Raw genomic sequence first — 20379 nt, 5'->3', positions numbered from 1 at the left:
TGGGGCTGTACTCACTTTCTGTGGAGAAAAATATCTATTTATACAGGTTCCCCTCTTGGGGTGGACGCTCCCATACAAAACGGAGCATCTCCATTACATCAAATCATTTCTCGCAGGTAACTGCTTTACATGGAATCTAAAAATATTTCTCAAGAGTGTTGATTGCGACACCACGTGGCACCTGGCATTTGTATACGATCGAATGAAACGGTGGAAATCCATGGAATATTTAAATAACGTCTGTATATGTCAACAAATCATGGAATGCACATACGTCGAAGTACAATACGTACAATTACCATACAATCAATCATACGTTTTGTTTTTATTATTTGCCTGCCTAATAATAGGTAGTTTTATATTTGGCATGATTAAGGCTTATCCGTGCATTGTACGTACATCGTACATTGTAACGCGTCCCTTCAAATCCTGTGGATATCAAATGTGTGTGCAACACCATCTGGATGTTGCATTCCACCGTCACCATGGGCCACGCTGGCCGCCAACTTGCGCACATAGCGACGGCCGAGCAATGTGCTACGTGTAGTCCACTGCTAGCAATATCTTGTGGGATAGCATATCGAAGCAGACTCCTGGCTGCACGCATATCATCCTCGTTCGAATTTCGAGAGTGGGTCAATGAGGATGATAGGCTGCTGCGATCTCACTGTTCGGCCACAAAGAAATGCTCAAGGATGTGCGCGCGCACACATCCTCGTACTGCATGGAAATGGAGGTGTCCAGTACAGTAACTGTACTAGGAGTATAAACGACGAGTCCCGTTACGTTTTCGGGCGTTCAAGCTCGACCATGAGTCGGTTCACGACCTTGTCGTCTTCATTTGTGCCGTTGCTGCCGGTCCCGTTGAGTTTGATGGATCGGTCGCTCTCGCCCGTCATGTGCAGCAAATCCCGTCGCTTCAACGACCCTTCCTTCTTCAACGGCACGTGATGGTCAGGTGTTTCCTTGGTCCGCTTTCGATGGGCGTGGTGGCCATGCGTCGTCGACCGCGCCTCCAGCTCCGACAGCTTTTCCACCAGCAGCTTTTGATTCCCCAACACCGTCCCGAGCATGTCCTGCATATGTACCCACACGCATATGTTGATCGTACCATCACCACACAAGCCAAACTGCCTACCTTCAAGTCGTCCACGTCCATTCGCAAATTCGCGAGGCTTTCCATCGTCCGATCCATCGTCCGTGCAGATGCTAAACAGCGACGACACATCGTCATGCTTTGCAATACCCCAGATTTGTGTGAGAATGTGTAGCATCGTGTACCATCAGGTGAGGCACGCAGCCTCGCGCCATCGTCTGTCGTCCAGAAGTTGGAGGCGTTCTTATCGTCCAAGTTCATCAGGATGGACGACTTGGCCTCGCCGGGCGACACCGCCTTGCCTTCGCGCAAGGACCTAGACCCACTATACCGGGCGTCGAACTGGTCGATGGACTCTTTGTCCACGGTGTGGGCGTTGTCGAGCACCTTGATCGAGCAAAAGCTGTTCTTGGACGAGTTGTCGCGCTTGCGGCGGTCCGACTCGCGATACAGCCGCTCCAAAATGTGCGGGTACAGCGAAAAGATCACTTCGGCGTCGGCCTGTGCGAGCGATTTCATTTCGCAAAACGTCGACGCCACCACCGTGCACGACCGCGTCGTGTTTTGCAGCAGCCCTACGACCCCCATAACACCACCGTTTAGCTGTCGTACAAAAGAAATCCTGACGTGAGCATGCATGCATCCAAGCGAGCCAGCCAGGCCAGCCAGATACTCTAGCCACTCCATCTTTGTCCGATGCAAAATATAGGAACTATTCCATTCAATGTGAACATGCTACCGTCATGTACTACAGACCAAAGCCATATGAAAATCAATGAGGATACTAGCCATACCGATTTCGCCAAAGAAGCTGCCCTCCTTGAGCACGGCCACAAGGGTGCGGTTGTCCGGACCGATGATCTTGACCTTGCCGCGAATGATGATGAGCATGGACCGGCCTGGCTCGCCCCGGTGGAAGATCACGTCGTGCGCCATGTACAAGTGCGTTTTGAGCCTCATGACGACGGTGGCGAGGCAGTCGTCGGTGCAGCCCTTGAACAGCGGCACGACCGCGATGGCGCGGCGGTGGATGTGCAGCGCAATCTCGGCGCGGATCGTCGGCGACAAGTCCTGGTCTTCGTAAATGAACTTTTCATACCGGTCCGATGTCTTTTTCACGCGCCAGAGCATCTCGTAGTAATTTTTCGCGGCGAGGCGCAGTTCCTACGCCAGCCATTCACGACATGTCATGATGCGATAACTGCATCAGAATGGCAGAGTAATTTGCATTTGCAGTAGGTACTTAAGTCGTAAGTAGGTGGACTGGTGGTAATTAATATACCCGTGGCACTTGGAGGGCTTTGAGGTCGGCCATGACAGACTGGATCTTCTCCTGGTACTCGGACGCGCGCGACGTTTGACTGACAAAGATGGCTGTGATGCTCGCCGACACAAGACACACAAGGAAGAACCCAAACACGGATAACGCGGCCAAGATGATCTGTTCGTCCGCGGGAAACCCTTCCATCCTGCATGTCCAGTCAGGTGAAAATGCGACGATCCTTATGAGGGGTTGGTTGGCTGTGGGCACGTACTTGCCCAGATCGAACAGCGCCGTGACGGAGATGTAGAGGAAGATGCCGTAGCGTGAGAACGGCACGTACTCGGACACGTCGAGGGTGAGCATGCTTGGCCCCAAGCATGCGATCCAGTGGACCACCGAGATGTACAAGAACGACAGCTGGAACGCATACATGAACTGCATGTGCTTGCTACATCCAACGCATGAGGGCAAGCTAGGCGACAGCCAACGTACCGGACGAATCGGATGATACGCGCCAACCGAAACAGTTTCTACATCAACCATGACCACTCATCATCATCGTTTATACAGACGGCGGTTCGACGTACGGGAATTTTCAGGTACTTGAGCGACGTCTTGACGGCCTTGCGCTCAATACCACTGTCTCCTGTCTTAATAAATAGCTCAAACGGAATGGACCCGGCTACGTCCACGAGGAACCACGTCTACCCCAAGCGAGAAACGGAAATATGATCATGACATCTTGAACGTCACGGAGGTGGGGGCGACAGTGTTGGGGGGCGTACCTTGGCGTAGTTGATGGCAACTTGTTTGGGATCCAGCACCACTTCGACGTCGCTGCGATAGCCGGTGCTACGGGGACGGATAGGCTCGATCATAAAGCACCAGGGGGGAATGAAATGCATGTGTACCGAAAATTCGCCACGACGTCGATGATGTACAGGACGTTTGCGATCGAGTTGAACGCGATCGACCACGCCTGCTCTTGAAAGTCCACGTCCGACTCGAACGCTAAGCTGTACGGGAGGCGGTAGGCGAAGAAGACGGTCACCACGGCAATGAGCGCATCCCATGACAGCCGCAGCTGCGAATCTGACGACCCCTATCAGGATGGACTCTGCGGTGGAATTGATACATACCTGGGGTCCACATGAATCGAATCGCATCTTCCTCGAGCCCCTGCTCCAGCTTTTTCCGCTCTTCGGCCGTCACTTGCAGTGACACTCGGTTCACAGCAGGGATGACCTCTGCTTGGCGCCACATGCTGAACGATATTCGCTTCTGCTTTAATTTTGGGGGCGGCGGCACCACCTGGAGCGGGGGAAGGACGTCGTCGGTCATCGACGGCTTGCTCTCGGGTCTGTCTCGGCCGCCTGTGGGCCTCGGCATCACTTTCTCCATCACAGCATGAACGAAACTGATTGTAGTATGAACCGGCGGGCGTTTCAATGTGAGGGCCAAAAACGCATATGTCGGAAACAGTTGGCATTGACATGGAGTCGAGCCCATGTTGATCCTGGCGGTCTATGGGCAACAATGGGGTGCTGCCAGTCTCAGCTGAATCACCCGTGTTGGTCATGCAACGACCAGAGGTCGGCTCCCAGGTTAAACCAGTCGATGTTGACCACACAACATGTCGAGTGATGACTTGGCCTTGGCGTTCTATGGCATATCATCTTTCCTTTTGACAGATGAACATGAGGTTATACAGTACATCGCTAATCCTAATCACAACTACGAGGACAGCCGTTGGCACATCGACATCATCATGGCAAACACAAATGAGAGCTGGCTAAAGTTTTATCGTAGTTAGCCGGAATTGGACAGGAGTATAACGTTAGCAGCTACAGTCTGGAAGCCCTTGAAATTGGTGTGATACCGTGCAGTCAGTCATTTTGGTGCATTCGAAGTTCGAACGTCCTCCGGATATCTATCCGTTCCTTGACTTGTCCATCATGGCGTTGGAACTGCGTGTGCAAGTGTTTGAAGCGAAGGGCTTGCTGGACCGAGGGGGTCCATTCACAAAGCAGAGTCCGTACTGCACCATCAAGATCGCTGGACAGAAGGTCAAGACGAATGTGCACATGAACGGCGGATGCAATCCCGTGTTCAACCAAGAGCTGGTCATCCGCACCGTGACGGCGCACGACGACTTCCAGATCGAGGTCAAGGGCTACCACACCAACATCCCCAAGACGCACTTGGGTGTGTATGGTATATCGCTCGAGCATGCCATCCATGAAGGCCATTTCGGTCGAAAGGCGTGGTTCCCGCTGAAGAACGTCAAGAAACCAGGCAAGGACGCCGGGCAATTGCGCATGCGGTTGGACATTCGCAACGCTGCCTCGCTACCCGAGGAGAAATCTCAGTCCGTCGACGTGCTTCGCATAACCACCTCGCGGCGATCCATGGATCCCAATCTTGTCCCTATCGGAGCGTCTCGGCGATCCTCAACTCGCACCACCGTCGACAAGGCCATTCGGTCCCCGCAGAATCTGAAGGCCGGTTTCTCTGCCGGGGAACACGACGTCAGATCCGACGGCTTTCGAAGGCTGTCCTTGGCGACTGCAGACGACGCTGGTGCTCCTCCACCTCCTCCCGCAATCCATATCCCGTCGGGGGTAGCATTACGACGAACTCTGTCCCGGGATGAAGTCGACTGGACCGGCTACGAAGCGCTGCGGCCGTACTCCAAGTTTTATGTCTACGCGTCGCAAGTGTCGATCATTCGGCAAGTGCACACGGACTACATTCACACGGACTACATGAAGACGGAGCTGGGCCATTACGGCGGGGACAAGGTCATGATCACGAGCGCCAAGGTGCCGGCCGAGGGCGCGGCGCTGGTCAAGGAAGTGATCGCGCTGAGCAAGGTAGATTGCCCTCTGATTTTGCCCTTTGTGGGGTTCTTCATCGACCCGACAAAGGGCGGGCTGCACTGCATCACAAACCACAGCCTGGCCAACCCCCCGACGCTGCTCAAGTACCTCCAGCGCATGACCACGCGGCTCACTCTAAAGGATAAGCTCGGGTTCGCCATCGACGTGGCCGGCGCGTTAGTGTACATGCACGCACTCGGAATGATGCACCGTGGCATCAAGGCGGAGAACGTGATGCTCACGGAGCGCAAGAAGGCCGTGCTGAGCGGGTTCGGGACGTGCCGCGACCGGTCGTACGACCAGACGCTGACCGTGGGGGTCGGCGACATCCAGTGGTCGGCGCCCGAGATGCTCGTGGACGGCGACTACGTGGAAAAGGTGGACGTGTACTCGTTCGGGGTACTGCTTGTGGAGATCGAGACGTGCCGCACCCCGTTCGACGAGGCGAGCAAGGTCATGACACGCATGGACCTGACCAAAGCCATCTTGATGGGCAAGTTGCGCCCGACGCCTACGTCGGACTGTCCCGCGGGGCTCAAGAACTTGATTCGGACATGCTTGCAGCACGACCCAAGGCTTCGGCCGAGCATGGAGCAAGCGCTGGCGAGTCTGCACGACGTCGTGGCGACCTTATAACGTCAACCAAATGTGTCGTTTACGATGTGTTGACAAATCCCTAGTAATTGCTAGTATCGTTACTACGTAGTAGTAGTAGTAATACTAGTTAGCATTGCTCGGCGGCGGTGCCAAGTACTCCTGGACTCCGACATGTAAAACATCTCGGGGGTGGCGTGGCGGGTAAGTGGCTGCTTCAGTTGATTGCTGAAGGAAAACCTTTCAATGGCCAATAGGACCAGGGAAATGCACAAATCTCAAATGCCCTTGAAAAATTCTATTAACAGTACTGTACTACCTAATATCAATAGTACTATAATAAAGTTGCCACCACAACTTCGATATTTTCGTACTTCGAAGCTTGACCTTTTACTTGTATCCAGAAATGCAATGGACGTCCTGGCGCTGCGCTTAGATCATCTCAAAGCGCGAGGAACGTACGTCGCGACGATCAAGACGTGGCTGCAAGAGACGCAGGTCAATGGGCGACTCGTGAGTCGTGGTGACCTCCATCTCTTCGTTGCGGAAGGCCCGACCGAAGCTATCGATGCGCTGTTGATTCAATTCGAGACAGAGCCTGTCGACACGAATGCCAGGGGCGAGGTAAGAACCATGGAGTGCCGACAACATCGAAGTTTCTTAACCACATTCTTGTCTCACTCGTACTGTGTTAGAGGTGCATTGACAAGTTCTACGATGTGGTGGGACGAGAGCCGAGGGAGTCGGCGTTGCTCAAGCCCGGATTTACAGACATGCACCTCCTGGTATGTCCGAAACGATAAGTTTATCGATCCTTAACGCGCTCCTACGTACCATGCATGCATAAGAACGACACAATGCTGGAAAAACTGGTGCTCGAAGAATGGGGGGTGCCCAAGGACTGGCTGACCACCGCGCGGAGCACATCCCGCACCAAGCGGTTCCTGGCGTGGAAGGAACAAGCCAAGGTCGCGCGCAAGCAGGGCCGCCGGCGCACAGCGCAAGTGCGCGACGAGACCAAACAAAAGCAGAGAGAAGCCAAGCGGCAAAAGACAGAGAGCGCTGCGGATGACAAGAAGGAAGATAAAACAACATAGACAGAAAAAATGACGATATATTGGATATATTTTAAATAATCTAATCGGGCTAGGATATTTATCGAATGGTGCAGAAGATATCAGGGCACTTCGATCGAAACAGGCTATTAATGCCTGTTTAATAGTAACGTTACTATGAATATTACAAGTACGTACTCCGGAGCACTAGTATTATGTACCAGTAAATGCACTATCGAAAAATATCTGGTATGCATATTCCGTGCAATCCCATTTAAATTCGTGGAGCTTCATTATATTTCGCGACCTCGGCATTTAACTTCGTGGAAACGTCGAATCCTATTATTATATATTTCGGAGACTGTCAGTATATTTCGTGATTTGCTCACTTAGATCCAGTATATTTCGTGACGAGACCAACATATTTCGTGCGTTCACTTCAACTCGCTTTGATTGGCCAGAAAACTGTGCGCGAAACCGTCTTTCGCGCACTTTTCAAATCTTCTCGATGCAGCACCTCCTTTTGGATGCCGACCTTCCCCTCATCCTTCCCGATGGCGATGAACCTCCATCACCTCGAACCCCAGTAAGCACACACATACTGACCTAGTAACTAACGAATGTTAGCCATGACGTAGAGAAACATCCCGATGTCTGCATAGCAAGGTACCACTGGTATTGCTTTGCTGTCATGGGGAAGTTTTTGTAGTCCATACTCGTCCATGGTGAATTCAATCGAGAGCCTGTGGTCAGCAATGAAACCCCGTGTGAAGACGTTGCATTGTGAGCCACTCGCTGCATTCATTGGGCCACCCCATGGTGGAGCTGGAATTCCGAATGCAATGACCAAGTCGTTCTAGATATGTTTCTGATACCATGTAGTGTATGAGTACAGTCGATTGCAAAGGAGTAGATGTGAACTGTTTGTTTTAATATGCTCTCCACCTCGACCACATACCGGTAGTCGAAAACATGGACGACGAATTGGCTCGTCTCTCCTCCATATTTACACTCATTACGTTAATATTTATGATGCGAAATGTATTGGTCTCGTCACGAAATATATTGGATGTTTGCGAATCTGAGCAAATCACGAATCGTAAGGAGTGAATTTGACATTCCCACGAAATTAAATGATGAAGTCGCGAAATCTAATGCGCTCCACCAATATAAATGCGATTTCACGAAATATACCATATATTTTTCGAAATTAACCGCAAAATGGTGGTTAGTGATAGATTTATATTCTTTCTAAAATATGGGCTGATGTTGTAGTACAGACAGATGTTGTTTTAAATTTCTAAAAAATATGGGCTGATAGGATAACGGTATTACCGGTAGTCCATACAAATATTGCTTACGTTATATCAATTATTTATATGGATATCAAATATCCGTGATTAATATTATTGTCGATTTGATACAAATTTGGGGAGGGGGCGCAATCGAATCGCGCCAAATCACGCCAACCAAATCGATCCACAATCGATCTGATTGGTTGAATTTCATTTAGAAAGTTTTGATTGGTTAATAATTTTGAGCTCATCTGAAGTAGCCAATCAAATCGATTTAAATTCCAGGTCATATCCTAATTCGTACAGATGAGAGTAAATTAGGATGATGGTAGGTCATCATTGCATACAGGCCTCGTCCGGGTGCGGCACGGCCTACCTGCCGCTGCCCGACAAGAAGATAGATAATTCGGTGAAGTGAGAAGCTTAGATCCGCGCTTGCGCAGACGGCCTCCCGGGCGCTCGGGACTAACATAAGGCTTGGTCACTACTTTAGGTTTCATCCATCAATTTCATCCCCATGTCATCCGTGTGTGGAACACATCGATTTTTCAATCCGTCGAGACTAACCCAATGTCGACATTCATATCATATTAGAACGTCGTCATAGTTAAAGTGGCTAAAATTAAATAGGGTTCGTACTGCATCACTTAATCGATTTCCATCATGTCGTCGCTTTCCACGACGTCAAAGGAAGCGCCACCGGAAGGATCTTCGTTGTCCGACTCGGACTCTGGCTCCACTTTCCACGAGCCGGCAGGTGGAAGCGGACGGTACACGACCAATGCATTGCATGGTTGCACTGGTTCGTTGTCAAACACTTCTTCGATGCGAACCGATGGAATCAAGGCAGGTCGGTGTGGTTTGAATTGCGCGGCATGGCTGCCCACGACTTCAAGGGTTGCATGTACCTTTGGTGCATCGCCGCCATGTCGTGCGTACTGTACAACTTGCGAATCGTTCCATTGCGTAGGCTGCTGAATGGATTGATCTTCTTCGTCGTCGTCACCCAACATGTCCACATCCATGGACAAGTCCATGTCATCCGACTCCGGTGAGCTCACATCAGCAGCATCATACCACGTCATGGGTGTTGTCGCTGGCGTGGTTTGCTGGTGCATGAACCCAATGTGATTTTCCAACGACGCCTTAAACTTCTTGTGAGGTTGCGGACACGATGTTGGACTGTACGAGTTGAATGCCGTGGGGTGCATGAAGGAGTCGGTGAGCTCGAAGTCGTCGTCTTCACGCCGTCGGCGCAGGTGGCGCGAGGAGGGAGCTGCTCCAGCATACATCATCATATTGGTCTTCTTCGATGCTACGCGAATGAGAAAGTGGGCGACATAATCTTGAATGTCACCGTTAACGTTTGATTGGTGGAATTAATATCGTGTATTTGGTTGTATTTTAATGAAATTCCAATCGCTCATACAAATATGCTGATGGTTCCAAACCATTTTATACATTTGATTGGATGGCCTAAAAATATCGCATCGTTGGAACTGGGACAACGAACGAACGTTTCGAGAAGGTCTCGACTATCCGGATGACATTTCCGGATAGAAATACTCCGACTTTTCTGGAACTTATCCTCCAAAAAACCAGAATGCGTATCCGGATTTCGATGTAAGTTATCCGGTAGTAATCATGTGCGAAGAAACGAAGTACGTCGAAGTACTGTAATGGAGAGGCCGACGACACGGCGTGGTGTCCGCCGACGTCCGGCAAACGACGATGAAGAAATCGCGCGAGAGATGCCACCCAACAAGAAGGCGCTGGTGGATCTGCTTGAGAATCTGTGCATTTCCATGTCTAGCAATAACAACTCAGCTGCACCCGTGGACGGCAACCGATCGTATACTGCTGCCACCTTCATGTCGACGAACGGACCGCGCCAATTTGTGTACCCCAGGCGGAGCCAACAAAGCATCTACTCTGAATACATGTACACTATCATACATGCCATGACTGGCAACGTTGACGTTATGATTAGGCGGAAGATGAACAACACTGCCCCCAAACCGCCTCGCGATCCATCCCTTGGCGCGATGGTGTTGTACAACACATCACCGACCCTTCCGTCGCCATTAAGACGGTATATGCTTCCTCCATTTACCATTCCCGAAGGCAGTGAAAGTGACGGCGATTACGACGACAGCGGGATGATGATGGATGTCGACATGGACAGCGACGACAGCACCGTCCAAGCTCCGAGTCAACCTCGCTTGGCGGGCAACTTGACGCATGGCGAGTGGTTCCTACCCGAGGACGACGAGGATGATGCCATGGATATCATGGACATGTTGTAATCACCAGCATCTATTTACTCGTGTCGTCGTTCATGTGGAAGGAACGTTTCGTCCGTGGCGTCGATCGATCTTATTGCGCCCAAATATCGAATGTGAAATAACGTTAAAAAATCAATGACATCGCGCCCTATACACTGTACTTACGGAGGTCATATTGGCGGTTTCACTTTTAAAATAGCCATCGAGGTCAAAAATGTCGGCTTCGACTCCAGATCACATCTTGCTTGGTGCGAGTGCCTTGCCATCTTCACCATGCTGGACACACTCCGAGGCGTGTGGAACGAGATCGGGCTGAATGTGGCCGAGCAAGAGGCGGAGCTCGACCGGCAGCTTCAAGAGTTCTACCAGTACAAGCTCATGGACGCAAACAACACCAAGAGCCAGTACCTGGATGACATTGCGAGCATGCAGCACGACATTAGCACGTTCGTCACACAGCTCGGCGACCCATTCAAAGTGCCGAAGGACATGGGTCTGCAGTCGAAAAGCCTCAAGGAACAAGAAGCACTCGTCCGCGCCGACTTCGACGCGTTGAAGCGGGTACTTGCAGTCGATAGACAGTCCAAATCAACATGGAGTATCGTCCTCACGCGGTACGATCGTTAGGTCGTGGACGAGCGGACGTCGGCGCTGTCTGCCGTGGTAAAGGAACTCTCGTACATCCAAGCGCTCATGGGGGAAGCGCCAGAAGTGCGTCGACAAACACGAGACTTTCCTTGGACGTGACACTGAATGTGGATGTAGAAGCCGTCGCAGCCGCTGGATTTGACGGTGGCCGGAATCGACAGGGTCAAGGACGCGTTGCGGGTGAAGAAGAAGGAGCAAGTACGTACGTGGTAGCACCGTACGCCTCGAACGTGACGACGTTTGCAGGCCAACCGCCGCCAAGCCATCCTCAAAGTAGCAGACGAGTACCGCGTGTTGGTCGACCAAGTGCAGCTCGTGGACTTGTCGGACTTTGACCGGTCGGTAGTGACCAATGTCGAGGTACAGTTGCTTCTTGGCCGTTCAAATGTCCCTCACAACAATGACAAGGCCCTGGGGCAGTCTTTGAACCTGATTGAGCTCATTTCAACGCGCGTTGCAGACCTCATCCAGTTAAAAGTACGTTGATTTACATACTATCGATGAAAACGAGGTACTATAACCGGCCCGCACATGGATATGAATAGGCAGACCGAGAGCAGGCCAAGAAGACATTGCTGGACCAGATCCACGTGCTGTGGGATCGCTTGAACGTGCGTCGGTGTCGCAGATGGCAATTCTGTGACGGGGTCCATTTCTTTGTAGGTGTCGCCAAACGTCCAAGGCGACGTGCTGGACGCGTGCCGCGGCATCAGCGCCGACGCCCTCCGCCATGTATGCACTCCTTCCTTTAAAATCCATCGCCCACGCGCCCTTCATTCACAGCAGCATTCTCGCGCTAGGCCGAAGACGAACTGACGCGGCTGCAGCACCTGAAACGGACGAAGTTGGGCGAGTTGCTGCTTGACGTGCGCCGTCAGATCGCCGCGCTGTGGTCGAGTCTGGAGGTGGATGCCACAGCTGCTGCGTCGTCGTTTCCGGCCATGCAAGTGCCGGTCGTCGACGCCACCGAAGAGCTCTTGGCGCTGCACGAAAGCGAGCTCAAACGATTGGATGCCAAGGCCACAGCGAGACGCGCGCTGCTCAAGGTACACTCCTATGACTCGTTTTTCGTAGAAATCTTCATGTGACGATATGTGACGATGTGTGACAATGTGTGGTAGTACATTGAAAAGCGCGAGGAAATCATTGGCGAGCGCAGCCAGTACGAAGCGTCGCTCCATGACCCCGACCGACTCATCGGGCGCGTCGCCACGGCGCGGTTGCTGCGCGAAGAGAAACTGCAGGCCAAGATCAAACACGATTTGCCCAAGTGGACCAAGCTCCTGCTGGATAAACTGCCGGCGTGGGAGCAAGAGTACTGCACGCCATTTGTCCTTCGCGGTACGACATCACACCAGTACTAGTGTGCATAGTTAACGTTACATAACGTTTGACGACGATCCTCTTTCTGCGACACGGGGTGATGATGGGCGGATGTATGTCGTAGGCGAGCGGTACTTGGACACGATCGCACGCGTGGATGCCGACTACATCAAGCAAAAGGAGCTCGACCGCATGGAGAAGGACCGCCTCAAGCGGGAAAAGAAGGCCGCCGCCACCGACGACAAACTGGGCGTGTCCACCCCCAAGGTAATCAATCATGTGATATGTCACCAAGTATTAGTGTATGTATTCGATTGTATGTGGTCGTAGCTCAAGTTGGCCAAGGGGCCATCCCCCCCCCCCTTGACCAAACGCATGAGCTGCCCCAACCAAATGACGACCGCCGTGCCGCCGTCCCACCACAATGCCGTCGCGCTGGCTCGGGATTCATCCAAGTCGAAACTCGCGAATCCGGAAACGTACTAGTAGTACTAGTAGGAATAGTAACGTTACTATTACTACGTACTAGTAGTAATTAATACCCCTACTAGTACCCATCGTTCCTAGTTTTCCATTCCACCTAACGGTGTACTACTACGTAGTACTATTAATAGTGAATACAGTAGTACTAGGAATCAACTATCTCGTTATATATATACAAATATATACACGTATACTAGGAATAATCAACTATCTCGTTATATTTACACAAATATATACACGTATACATATTATATATATATATACATGTATTAATAGTATTAATATTAATACCTAGAAGCGTCCTACAACTTACTTCTTCATCGTCGTCGTGATATCATATATATATATGTATGAATAGTATTAATATTAATACCTAACTATTTCGTACAACTGTCCTATTCCTCGTCGTCGTCGTCGTCGTGGACGGTATGTCCCAGTGGTTCCTTTTGCCACACGCAGAGTTTGCCGTAAAAGTCTGGCGACACGATCATGGGTTTGAACGGGTGCCACCGCACGTCGCGGGTGACGCCCTGGGACATGAGCTCGAGTCGGTCGACGACGTTGGCCGAGAGCACGTCGTAGATGACGACTTCGCCGTCCGCCGAGCCAGAGTAGATGTAGCGCTGTCCAGTCGAGTGCTGCGGCGAAAAGTACGCGCGGATCAGCGTCTGCTTGACGGCGTGGCCTCGGTACGTCATGACGGACTGGTCCTGCGGGTGGGCGTCGGCGACCTCGCCTTCGTAGTTGCCGGGGTACTCTTCAAAGCGGTAGTCCCACTGGAACTGGCGCGGCAGGTGTTGTACCTTGGCTTCGTCGGTCACGCACTTGCGAAGGTCCCACAGCTTGGCGGATTGGTCCTTGGCGTTCGAGACAAAGTAGAACCCGTCGTCGCGGGAACTCATGTGCGTGATGCCATCCGTGTGGCCTACATGTTGCATGAGACAGAACGATGGGATGGGTCGATCGTGTCTACCGACAAACACCCCTTGGGGCCGCGCGTTCGACTCAGACATCATCCGGCGGTCCCACAGCTTGATCAGGCAGTCGTCCGACCCGCTCACAAACACGTTGGACGACTGCGGACCGTCCACGAACGTGATCGCGTTCACGTGGTCATCGTGGCCCGCCAGGTGGCACACGGACGTGTTGGTCGTCATGTCGTGCAACACGACGGTGTTGTTGGACGTGCCTGCGAGGAACTCGGTGCCGGCCGCGTTCACGCCAAGACTCCACACGCCGAAGTCCCGACGGCGCTGGGTCATCGACCTACCCGTAGACGACGACCGAGCTGTCTTGGCGAGATCGAATGCACATTCCTTGCCTCCCTGCATCACCATGCGGACCATGCTCGTGATCGACGAGTATAAGACCCCCTTCGCGTCCGGCGTGAAGTGCGCATCAGTGACTGTCCACCGGATATCGCGTACAGGATATGCATCCACGCGCTTCCACGTGTTGGTGTCGTAGATGTGCACTTCTTCGCTTTGTCCTGCGACCAAGAACGTTTCGCCATCGGGACTGAACCCGCCACAGTACAATCGTTCGTCGTGGTGGTCCACTTCAAACACGTTCGCGTTCTCCCCCACGGGGAGAAATGCTTCGTTGACGGCAAGATGCTCGGCAGGGCGCAGTTCCCCGCGCCGTTCGCGCTGTGTAAGAAGGGCGAACAACCCGCGACTTCGCAGACCACGAGCTTTGGATCCTCGCAACGGCTGGTGTACTCGATGGCGTTCCATGGACAGACACAGGTCGCTTCTCTCCAGGATGCTTGCCCATATTCGCGCCTTGCGGATCTCCCGTCGCTGTTTGCGATCGAGCGGCGGGAAGTACTCTGTCGCGGCCATCGATGCCAACTTATTATTACAGTCAATGTGAAGTCTTTCGAAGAAATATCTTCTTCAACCTGATGTCGTCGGATAGAATCGAATTGTATCCGGATATTTGTGACCCCAAAATCCTGCGATGCCATTGGCCAGATCTCGGAACTAAATAAATCAAATCTTGGTACTCCGAAGTATTAATACTTCAACAGCCCATGATCAAACATCAACACCAACAAATATAATTATAGCAGGTGCAGGGGTATGGGAAAAATTTACTATTAATAGTATTTTTTACCAATTGCAATTGTCAACGGCCTAAACAATTACTATTAATAGTACTCCGAACACATTTCGAGAGACGACAATTATTTCATTGTTTATCGCTTTTACCAGCAATTAAATAATTGTAACAATTTACTACTCCGGGGTACTTTGTACAGTAGTAGTAATTGTCAATTATTGAAATCTTAGTCAATGTCCATGGATACAAAGGGAAGCGTGTGATACAGATACTGTATAGGATTATATGATATACTTATAGGATTATATGATAGACTTATTGATAGACTTATAGGATTATATGATAGACTTATACGATTGTATCATAGACTTATAGGATGATATGATAGACTTATAGGATCGCATAGTGGCCATTGGGCAGTTGGTAAATGAATCCGTCCATTTGCAACTACATCGTACAATTATTGGAGGGTGGGGATGTCTAGGAAAAAGGTACCTCGTCCAGCGCGATGGCGATGGCAGAGGCAGAGTGTGTGGGGGCTAGTCGACCTACGAGGTCGTTGATGGACATGGTCTCAGCTTCCAAGAGCTCTTGCACCGCCGCTCCTGCTTCCCAAGACATGCCATCACCATCCCAGCTCTGTCTGTTGCATGGTATATATGTTACCTGGATCGGAAGGAATGTGGGATGTAGTTGCCAGCGGAAGGGGCTGGTCGTCCCCTCTGTCTATAAACTCAAACACAGCGACGCCAAACGTGCGGACGTCGGCGTCACTGGCGAGAGAGCTGTAATGGGCCAACGCTACCTCGTCGTAATACAAAGCATGTGCAGTGTCACAGATATATATACGTATGTGTGACAAGTGTAGACGAGTGCAGTACCGTGGGCAGACTCGACGCCTTGTGGCAGCAACAAGCTGGGGGTTTCGGCTTGGAGCGCTATGGCCAGGCTCACGTAATTGCGGACGGCGCCGACTTGGACGGCATGGGCGCCGTTGAAGAAGATCGTGTCGCCCGGCACGATGATCGAGTACGGTGGCTTGTTCACCCTATAGCCAAATATCACCGTTAATCAACGTTAATCATCATGCATTGTTAGTCACCTCAGTTCCAGTCGGCGCTGACCCGATGCAAGTCGCGCGGCCTCTACCTCTGGCACGGTCAAGTAGAACTCGTCGCCACGGGACTCTTCCGCTGTCCGCCGCGCCTTTTGACTCGGTCCATTGTCAAACAAGTACTCGAGCGCGTCTGTGGCAAATTTCCGCTTGATGCCAGCCATGACCGCTGTAGGTAGCGCCGCGAGAGGTCGCGCGAGTTCCGATGACGTGGCGGGAGGCTGCCCGGAGAAATAGCTGGCTTTGTATCTAAAGGAGAAGATTAGACTGGGGGGGGTTGGGACTTGAAAAGTGATACAAGTGAATGATTTCGAGGAACCGAAGGGTTTCCATGTTGGCGTCGAGGACGGGGAGAATGCTACATCAAGAACGTAAAGCACCAGACCGGTAGACCGGTCAAGATGGAGCAGTACTTGGAAGCAAGAATGTAAGATGATCGTAGGGCCTGCCGTGATGGTTGCAGTTCGCCCAAGCAGTCGACCTGGACTAAGTGCATGAGGCAATGATGGACGGCGCCGCGGTTGAGGCGACGTACCAAGTCTCCAGGACGAAAGCGCATGTGTGCTGAAAATTGCACAGCGATCACTGCCGTGCCATCATCTACGCATCACTTGACGCCTCTTGTCCATCACGCCAAGGACGTTGAGTTGTTACCAAGTTCCAGTGCTGTGGCGCCGCAAGCCCGTACCGTGCCCATGATGCGCACGCGAGTGAAGAACTGGATGGGGTTACCGATGCCGTACTGTTTCCTTCCATCGTCCCACCGGCATCTACTTGGCGCAAAGACATCTCGTAGCAGCAGCTTTAAGTGATGGGACATATTTCCCGCGCGGTGCGGTGAAAATGTATGATGGACTTGACACTCTTTCAAACAGTGTTATATCATGTTTAACAGGTTTATACGGATATTGAAAGGACACCATTTCCGGATACTGTCCCCATGTGTTTGCGAGCGACATCTTCGAAAAAACAACGACGCAGGCAGGCACGATGGACCCGATGGCAATGCTGGAGATGGGACGGCGTTCGGGCACGTCGAACCAAGACGTGGACGAGTTCATTCGCAAGACGGACGCGGTAACTGTCCTTCGTTCCGTCGAGGAACCGACGAATCTGACAGTGTTGCATGACGAATATACACAGATTGCCAAGGCAATGGAGCAAATCAAGAACGGAACATTCGACCCCGACAATTGCGACGTACGATTTTGTCTACGTAATGTTTTATACGACTCAATTGACTGCAGATTCCTGGGTACCTGACCCCCGAACAAGAAGAACGGGAAGCATTGGCGGCCAAGAAGCGAGAAGACGAGCGCGTGCAACGAGAGGTAGTTGGTTTCCGTCACCAACACATGCAGCATGTCATCGATCCCATCGACATAGCAAGCGCGCAAACAGAAAGAAAAGCAAGAAGAACACGACCATTGGTGGCATCGAGCCAAGCTTCGCTTTGCTACTTATGACGACGACGACGACACAAACTCGACCGATCCTGACAAGTGGGCGAACCGCATCGTCGAAGCGTACAAGGCCCGAGATGGTATGTAGCACCATCGATAGTATTACTAGAACGTATGCTACTGTCATGTCCGATCTACGGGGATGTTGTTCATCCATCTTTGTAGCCAACGACTACTCGATGTGGGACAAGTGGGAACCCCAAGACCCCGTAACACTCGACGAAAAGGCGCGGCAAGACGCCCTCGTCGAGAAAATGAAAAACGACCAGTTCGAACAAGCCAACCCCGACTTTTGCACGCAATTCAAGCACGATCTGGAGAAGCGGCAGCAGTCCACGCGGGACAAGGACCGTCTGGCTCAAAGTACGTGGCCAAACACATTCACAACACAATACAGCTCGTCGTATCAGCTCATGGTGACGTGGCGTTCTTATGCGTAGAGCACAAGATGCAAGGCAACACGTACTTTAAGCGGCGCCAATACGCCCCGGCGCTGGCGTCGTATATGGCGGCACTGGTCGAAGCCCCGTACTGCCCGCTCATCCTCACGAATATCGCCCAAGTCCACCTCCGGCTGAACGCGACGGACGACGCGCTCGAGTTTTGCAACCGCGCGCTGTTCGTGGCCCCGACCCACATCAAGGCGCTGTCCCGCAAAGCGTCCATCTTGCACGGCCGCGGGCTCTGGAAGGATGCCCTCAATGTCGTCCAGCTGGCCATGGACGTGGACAAGCGGGCTAACCCCGACTTGGTCCAGCAGTTCGTCCAGATCAAGGCCGCGTACGACGACGACGTCGGCCGCGAGGTGCTGCAGCGACGAATGGACGGCCCCAACTCGGTGGACAACTGGCACCTCCACGCCATGCAACACCTTCTCGACCAGTTTGATCTTGGACACCACAACCCCCATGAATCCACTGAGCGTCCCTTTCAACGACACGCAAGTGGCGACAAGATGGACGGGGATACAACAGGTCGGCCTCCGAACGTTGCCACCGTGGACGCGTTGCGGGCGCTGCTGCCCCTGCTGCAAGCAGACAAGGACTGCAAACTGCTGTTCCGGACGTCGGGGGCTCTCACGCGCGTGGTCGCCCGCCTCGTCGCGCCGGAAGACGCCGAGGACGACGAGGTGCGCGCCATCTTGCAATGCCTCGTCGCCATGGTCACCGACGACGCCGCCACCCAACACCACCTGTACCTCCTCGCCCCATTCCGCCAGTGGGTCGTGCATTCCGTCGCCGACACTTCCATGAACACTACGCGCAACATGTCGCTCCTCGTTCAACTCGTGGATGAGTGCATGGCGGTGAATCTGTGGAAGTCCGTCGTTGCGACGTCCGTCCCGATGCTAGCGGGGCTCTTACGGCAGTGGCAGGCACAGGAATCGGCCGAGTCTGCGACCAGTATCGTCTTGTACGCGTCGGAAATGGAGGCCGGACGGCACGCGCTGACCACGGCGCTGATCCAGCCGGTGCTTGTCCAAGTCCTAGCCTTGCTGCGTCGGTACCCGTCGTCGTCGTCGACAGTTCAATTAGTGTCCGGATTGGGGGTTCTGTTGAACTTGACCAACCACGTCACATTTCGCCACATCGTGGCCACCGAGCGGGACGTGGCCCACGAGGTACATATGTACTGTACTGGATCTGCGACACTGGTCATGGATGATACACACAACGAATACCATGATTCCCATCTTGCAGCTTATTCGGACGACGATGGCTAGATGACCAAGGCACTGGTGCAGCTGCTGACGCTACGGGACGAAGTGGTCGTGGCCGAGCGGAGCCTGGCGATTCTGTTGAACTTGTCCCTGGACCCGGCGGCGGCGTGCATTCGACAGGACATGCTGGCCGCCAACGTCCACGAGCATGTGCTGCCGTGGCTGCAACGAGGACGGGGGCTGTTACGCGGTAAGACTAGGCTGGAGGAGGATGGGCGGTTGAGGGTAGATAGGCCTGTCGTTCATCTGGGGGACGTAGGCAATGATGTGGTGCTCGTGACCCGCCTTGTGAGTGTGCTCTGTCGTCTGCATTCGCTGGACGGTGTAGCGCGCGACGTCGCTAGCACGCCGCCCTTCCTTCGCGCTCTGTGGGATGTGTTTGAATCTACGGCGGATCGCCCACATGATTGCTGGCACCTGAACGCTCAGTTGTTCTGCCACTTGGCATGGAGCTTCCCGACTGCGGCGCAGTTCATGGACGAACATGCGTGCGTGCGTCGCATGATGCGGTTCATGCAAGACAAGCGGACGCATGTGCCGAAAGCTCAAACAGCAGCGTTTGAACGCATGGTGACGAATTGCACCAAGTGCTGCATCGCGATGCTGGCCGTTGGCGGAGGTGACGTTACGGTCGCCGCCATCGTCGAATCGAATGGGTTGGAGATCCTCGTCGACTTGATGAGCCACATGAAAGATGAAAAGGTAGCTCGCAAGAACGTTGCAATCCTCCTCGCCAAGTTGTGCCAACGAAGCGACGACATCAAGGGCCGCGTCCGCGCACTGCGAGGGATTGAAATGATGCTCTCCATCTGCCGCGACCTCAAGGGGTAGTTGATACTCTAGTGAAAAATCTCCATGTACATTCTAATGCATCGATCCTACATCCATCCTACATGCACTTCATCAGCCCCCCGGCCGCCTTCCCAGATATTTGCTCATTTGGGCGATTCTTGAACGGGCGTTTCTATGCGGGATCGCTCCAGTATCCGGATGGTTGCTTTTCTTTGTTTCGATGTGCTGGTTTGGCCATCGTTTATTCTGTTCCAGCCTCCTTCTTGATATTCCCGTCGACTGTTTACTGCATCAAACAAAATCG

At 52.5% G+C, this 20379-nt stretch overlaps 9 protein-coding genes across 20 annotated transcripts; 6 read left to right on the top strand and 3 right to left on the bottom strand.

Annotated features, from left to right (window-relative positions):
* Positions 1–731: 731 nt before the first annotated feature.
* On the bottom strand, positions 732–3869 carry H257_05814 (hypothetical protein; the record flags this gene model as incomplete). The annotated part of the gene is made up of 11 exons (XM_009830807.1): positions 732–1076; positions 1139–1209; positions 1282–1671; positions 1891–2260; positions 2379–2565; positions 2632–2808; positions 2853–2890; positions 2948–3064; positions 3146–3212; positions 3272–3452; positions 3500–3869. The coding sequence occupies 11 exons, from the start codon at positions 3867–3869 to the stop codon at positions 783–785; spliced, it is 2262 nt and encodes a 753-aa protein (XP_009829109.1). The 3' UTR covers positions 732–782.
* A 412-nt stretch (positions 3870–4281) lies between these two features.
* On the top strand, positions 4282–5893 carry H257_05813 (TKL protein kinase). Its single transcript, XM_009830806.1, has one exon. It carries the CDS (start codon positions 4316–4318, stop codon positions 5873–5875), a length of 1560 nt encoding a protein of 519 aa, XP_009829108.1. The 5' UTR covers positions 4282–4315; the 3' UTR covers positions 5876–5893.
* Positions 5894–6213: 320 nt separating this feature from the next.
* Positions 6214–7002, top strand: H257_05812 (hypothetical protein). Its single transcript, XM_009830805.1, has 3 exons — positions 6214–6457; positions 6529–6618; positions 6682–7002. The coding sequence occupies exons 1-3, from the start codon at positions 6245–6247 to the stop codon at positions 6928–6930; spliced, it is 552 nt and encodes a 183-aa protein (XP_009829107.1). The 5' UTR covers positions 6214–6244; the 3' UTR covers positions 6931–7002.
* A 1697-nt stretch (positions 7003–8699) lies between these two features.
* H257_05811 (hypothetical protein) lies at positions 8700–9532 on the top strand. The gene has a single exon (XM_009830804.1). The coding sequence runs from the start codon at positions 8847–8849 to the stop codon at positions 9159–9161; it is 315 nt and encodes a 104-aa protein (XP_009829106.1). The 5' UTR covers positions 8700–8846; the 3' UTR covers positions 9162–9532.
* Positions 9533–9837: 305 nt separating this feature from the next.
* On the top strand, positions 9838–10676 carry H257_05810 (hypothetical protein). Of its 3 annotated transcripts, XM_009830803.1 has the most exons (3): positions 9838–10125; positions 10174–10275; positions 10339–10676. In XM_009830803.1, exons 1-3 carry the CDS (start codon positions 9863–9865, stop codon positions 10487–10489), a joined length of 516 nt encoding a protein of 171 aa, XP_009829105.1. In that variant the 5' UTR covers positions 9838–9862; the 3' UTR covers positions 10490–10676. The 3 variants fall into 3 exon arrangements, with proteins under 3 accessions (XP_009829105.1, XP_009829103.1, XP_009829104.1); XM_009830801.1 differs by having other exon boundaries at positions 10174–10676; XM_009830802.1 differs by having other exon boundaries at positions 9838–10275.
* Positions 10660–13018, top strand: H257_05809 (hypothetical protein). 3 transcript variants are annotated; one of them, XM_009830798.1, is made up of 11 exons: positions 10660–11029; positions 11096–11179; positions 11234–11314; positions 11363–11476; positions 11525–11593; positions 11662–11727; positions 11780–11848; positions 11917–12162; positions 12238–12457; positions 12564–12706; positions 12770–13018. In XM_009830798.1, the coding sequence occupies exons 1-11, from the start codon at positions 10742–10744 to the stop codon at positions 12923–12925; spliced, it is 1536 nt and encodes a 511-aa protein (XP_009829100.1). In that variant the 5' UTR covers positions 10660–10741; the 3' UTR covers positions 12926–13018. The 3 variants fall into 3 exon arrangements, with proteins under 3 accessions (XP_009829100.1, XP_009829101.1, XP_009829102.1); XM_009830799.1 differs by having other exon boundaries at positions 12564–13018; XM_009830800.1 differs by having other exon boundaries at positions 10660–11179.
* Positions 13019–13260: 242 nt separating this feature from the next.
* On the bottom strand, positions 13261–14818 carry H257_05808 (hypothetical protein). The gene is made up of 2 exons (XM_009830797.1): positions 13896–14818; positions 13261–13847 (listed from the first exon to the last, which is right to left on the bottom strand). Exons 1-2 carry the CDS (start codon positions 14764–14766, stop codon positions 13318–13320), a joined length of 1401 nt encoding a protein of 466 aa, XP_009829099.1. The 5' UTR covers positions 14767–14818; the 3' UTR covers positions 13261–13317.
* Positions 14819–15286: 468 nt separating this feature from the next.
* On the bottom strand, positions 15287–16959 carry H257_05807 (hypothetical protein). 3 transcript variants are annotated; one of them, XM_009830794.1, is made up of 9 exons: positions 16755–16959; positions 16636–16700; positions 16514–16581; positions 16399–16458; positions 16089–16349; positions 15868–16034; positions 15653–15787; positions 15482–15591; positions 15287–15433 (listed from the first exon to the last, which is right to left on the bottom strand). In XM_009830794.1, exons 1-9 carry the CDS (start codon positions 16918–16920, stop codon positions 15377–15379), a joined length of 1089 nt encoding a protein of 362 aa, XP_009829096.1. In that variant the 5' UTR covers positions 16921–16959; the 3' UTR covers positions 15287–15376. The 3 variants fall into 3 exon arrangements, with proteins under 3 accessions (XP_009829096.1, XP_009829098.1, XP_009829097.1); XM_009830796.1 differs by having other exon boundaries at positions 16399–16581; XM_009830795.1 differs by lacking the exons at positions 16636–16700; positions 16755–16959 and having other exon boundaries at positions 16514–16634.
* A 105-nt stretch (positions 16960–17064) lies between these two features.
* On the top strand, positions 17065–20202 carry H257_05806 (hypothetical protein). 6 transcript variants are annotated; one of them, XM_009830792.1, is made up of 8 exons: positions 17065–17177; positions 17244–17300; positions 17348–17431; positions 17487–17643; positions 17729–17926; positions 18004–19184; positions 19287–19473; positions 19543–20202. In XM_009830792.1, the coding sequence occupies exons 1-8, from the start codon at positions 17091–17093 to the stop codon at positions 20112–20114; spliced, it is 2523 nt and encodes an 840-aa protein (XP_009829094.1). In that variant the 5' UTR covers positions 17065–17090; the 3' UTR covers positions 20115–20202. The 6 variants fall into 6 exon arrangements, with proteins under 6 accessions (XP_009829094.1, XP_009829093.1, XP_009829090.1 ...); XM_009830791.1 differs by having other exon boundaries at positions 18004–19473; XM_009830788.1 differs by having other exon boundaries at positions 17067–17177; positions 19287–20202.
* The last annotated feature ends 177 nt before the right edge of the window (positions 20203–20379 follow it).

Source organism: Aphanomyces astaci (assembly GCF_000520075.1).
Source record: "Aphanomyces astaci strain APO3 unplaced genomic scaffold supercont1.11, whole genome shotgun sequence".
Taxonomy (NCBI): Eukaryota; Oomycota; class Saprolegniomycetes; order Saprolegniales; family Verrucalvaceae; genus Aphanomyces; species Aphanomyces astaci.
Note: the sequence above shows the minus strand (reverse complement) of the source record. Positions and strands in the feature narration are given on the sequence as shown.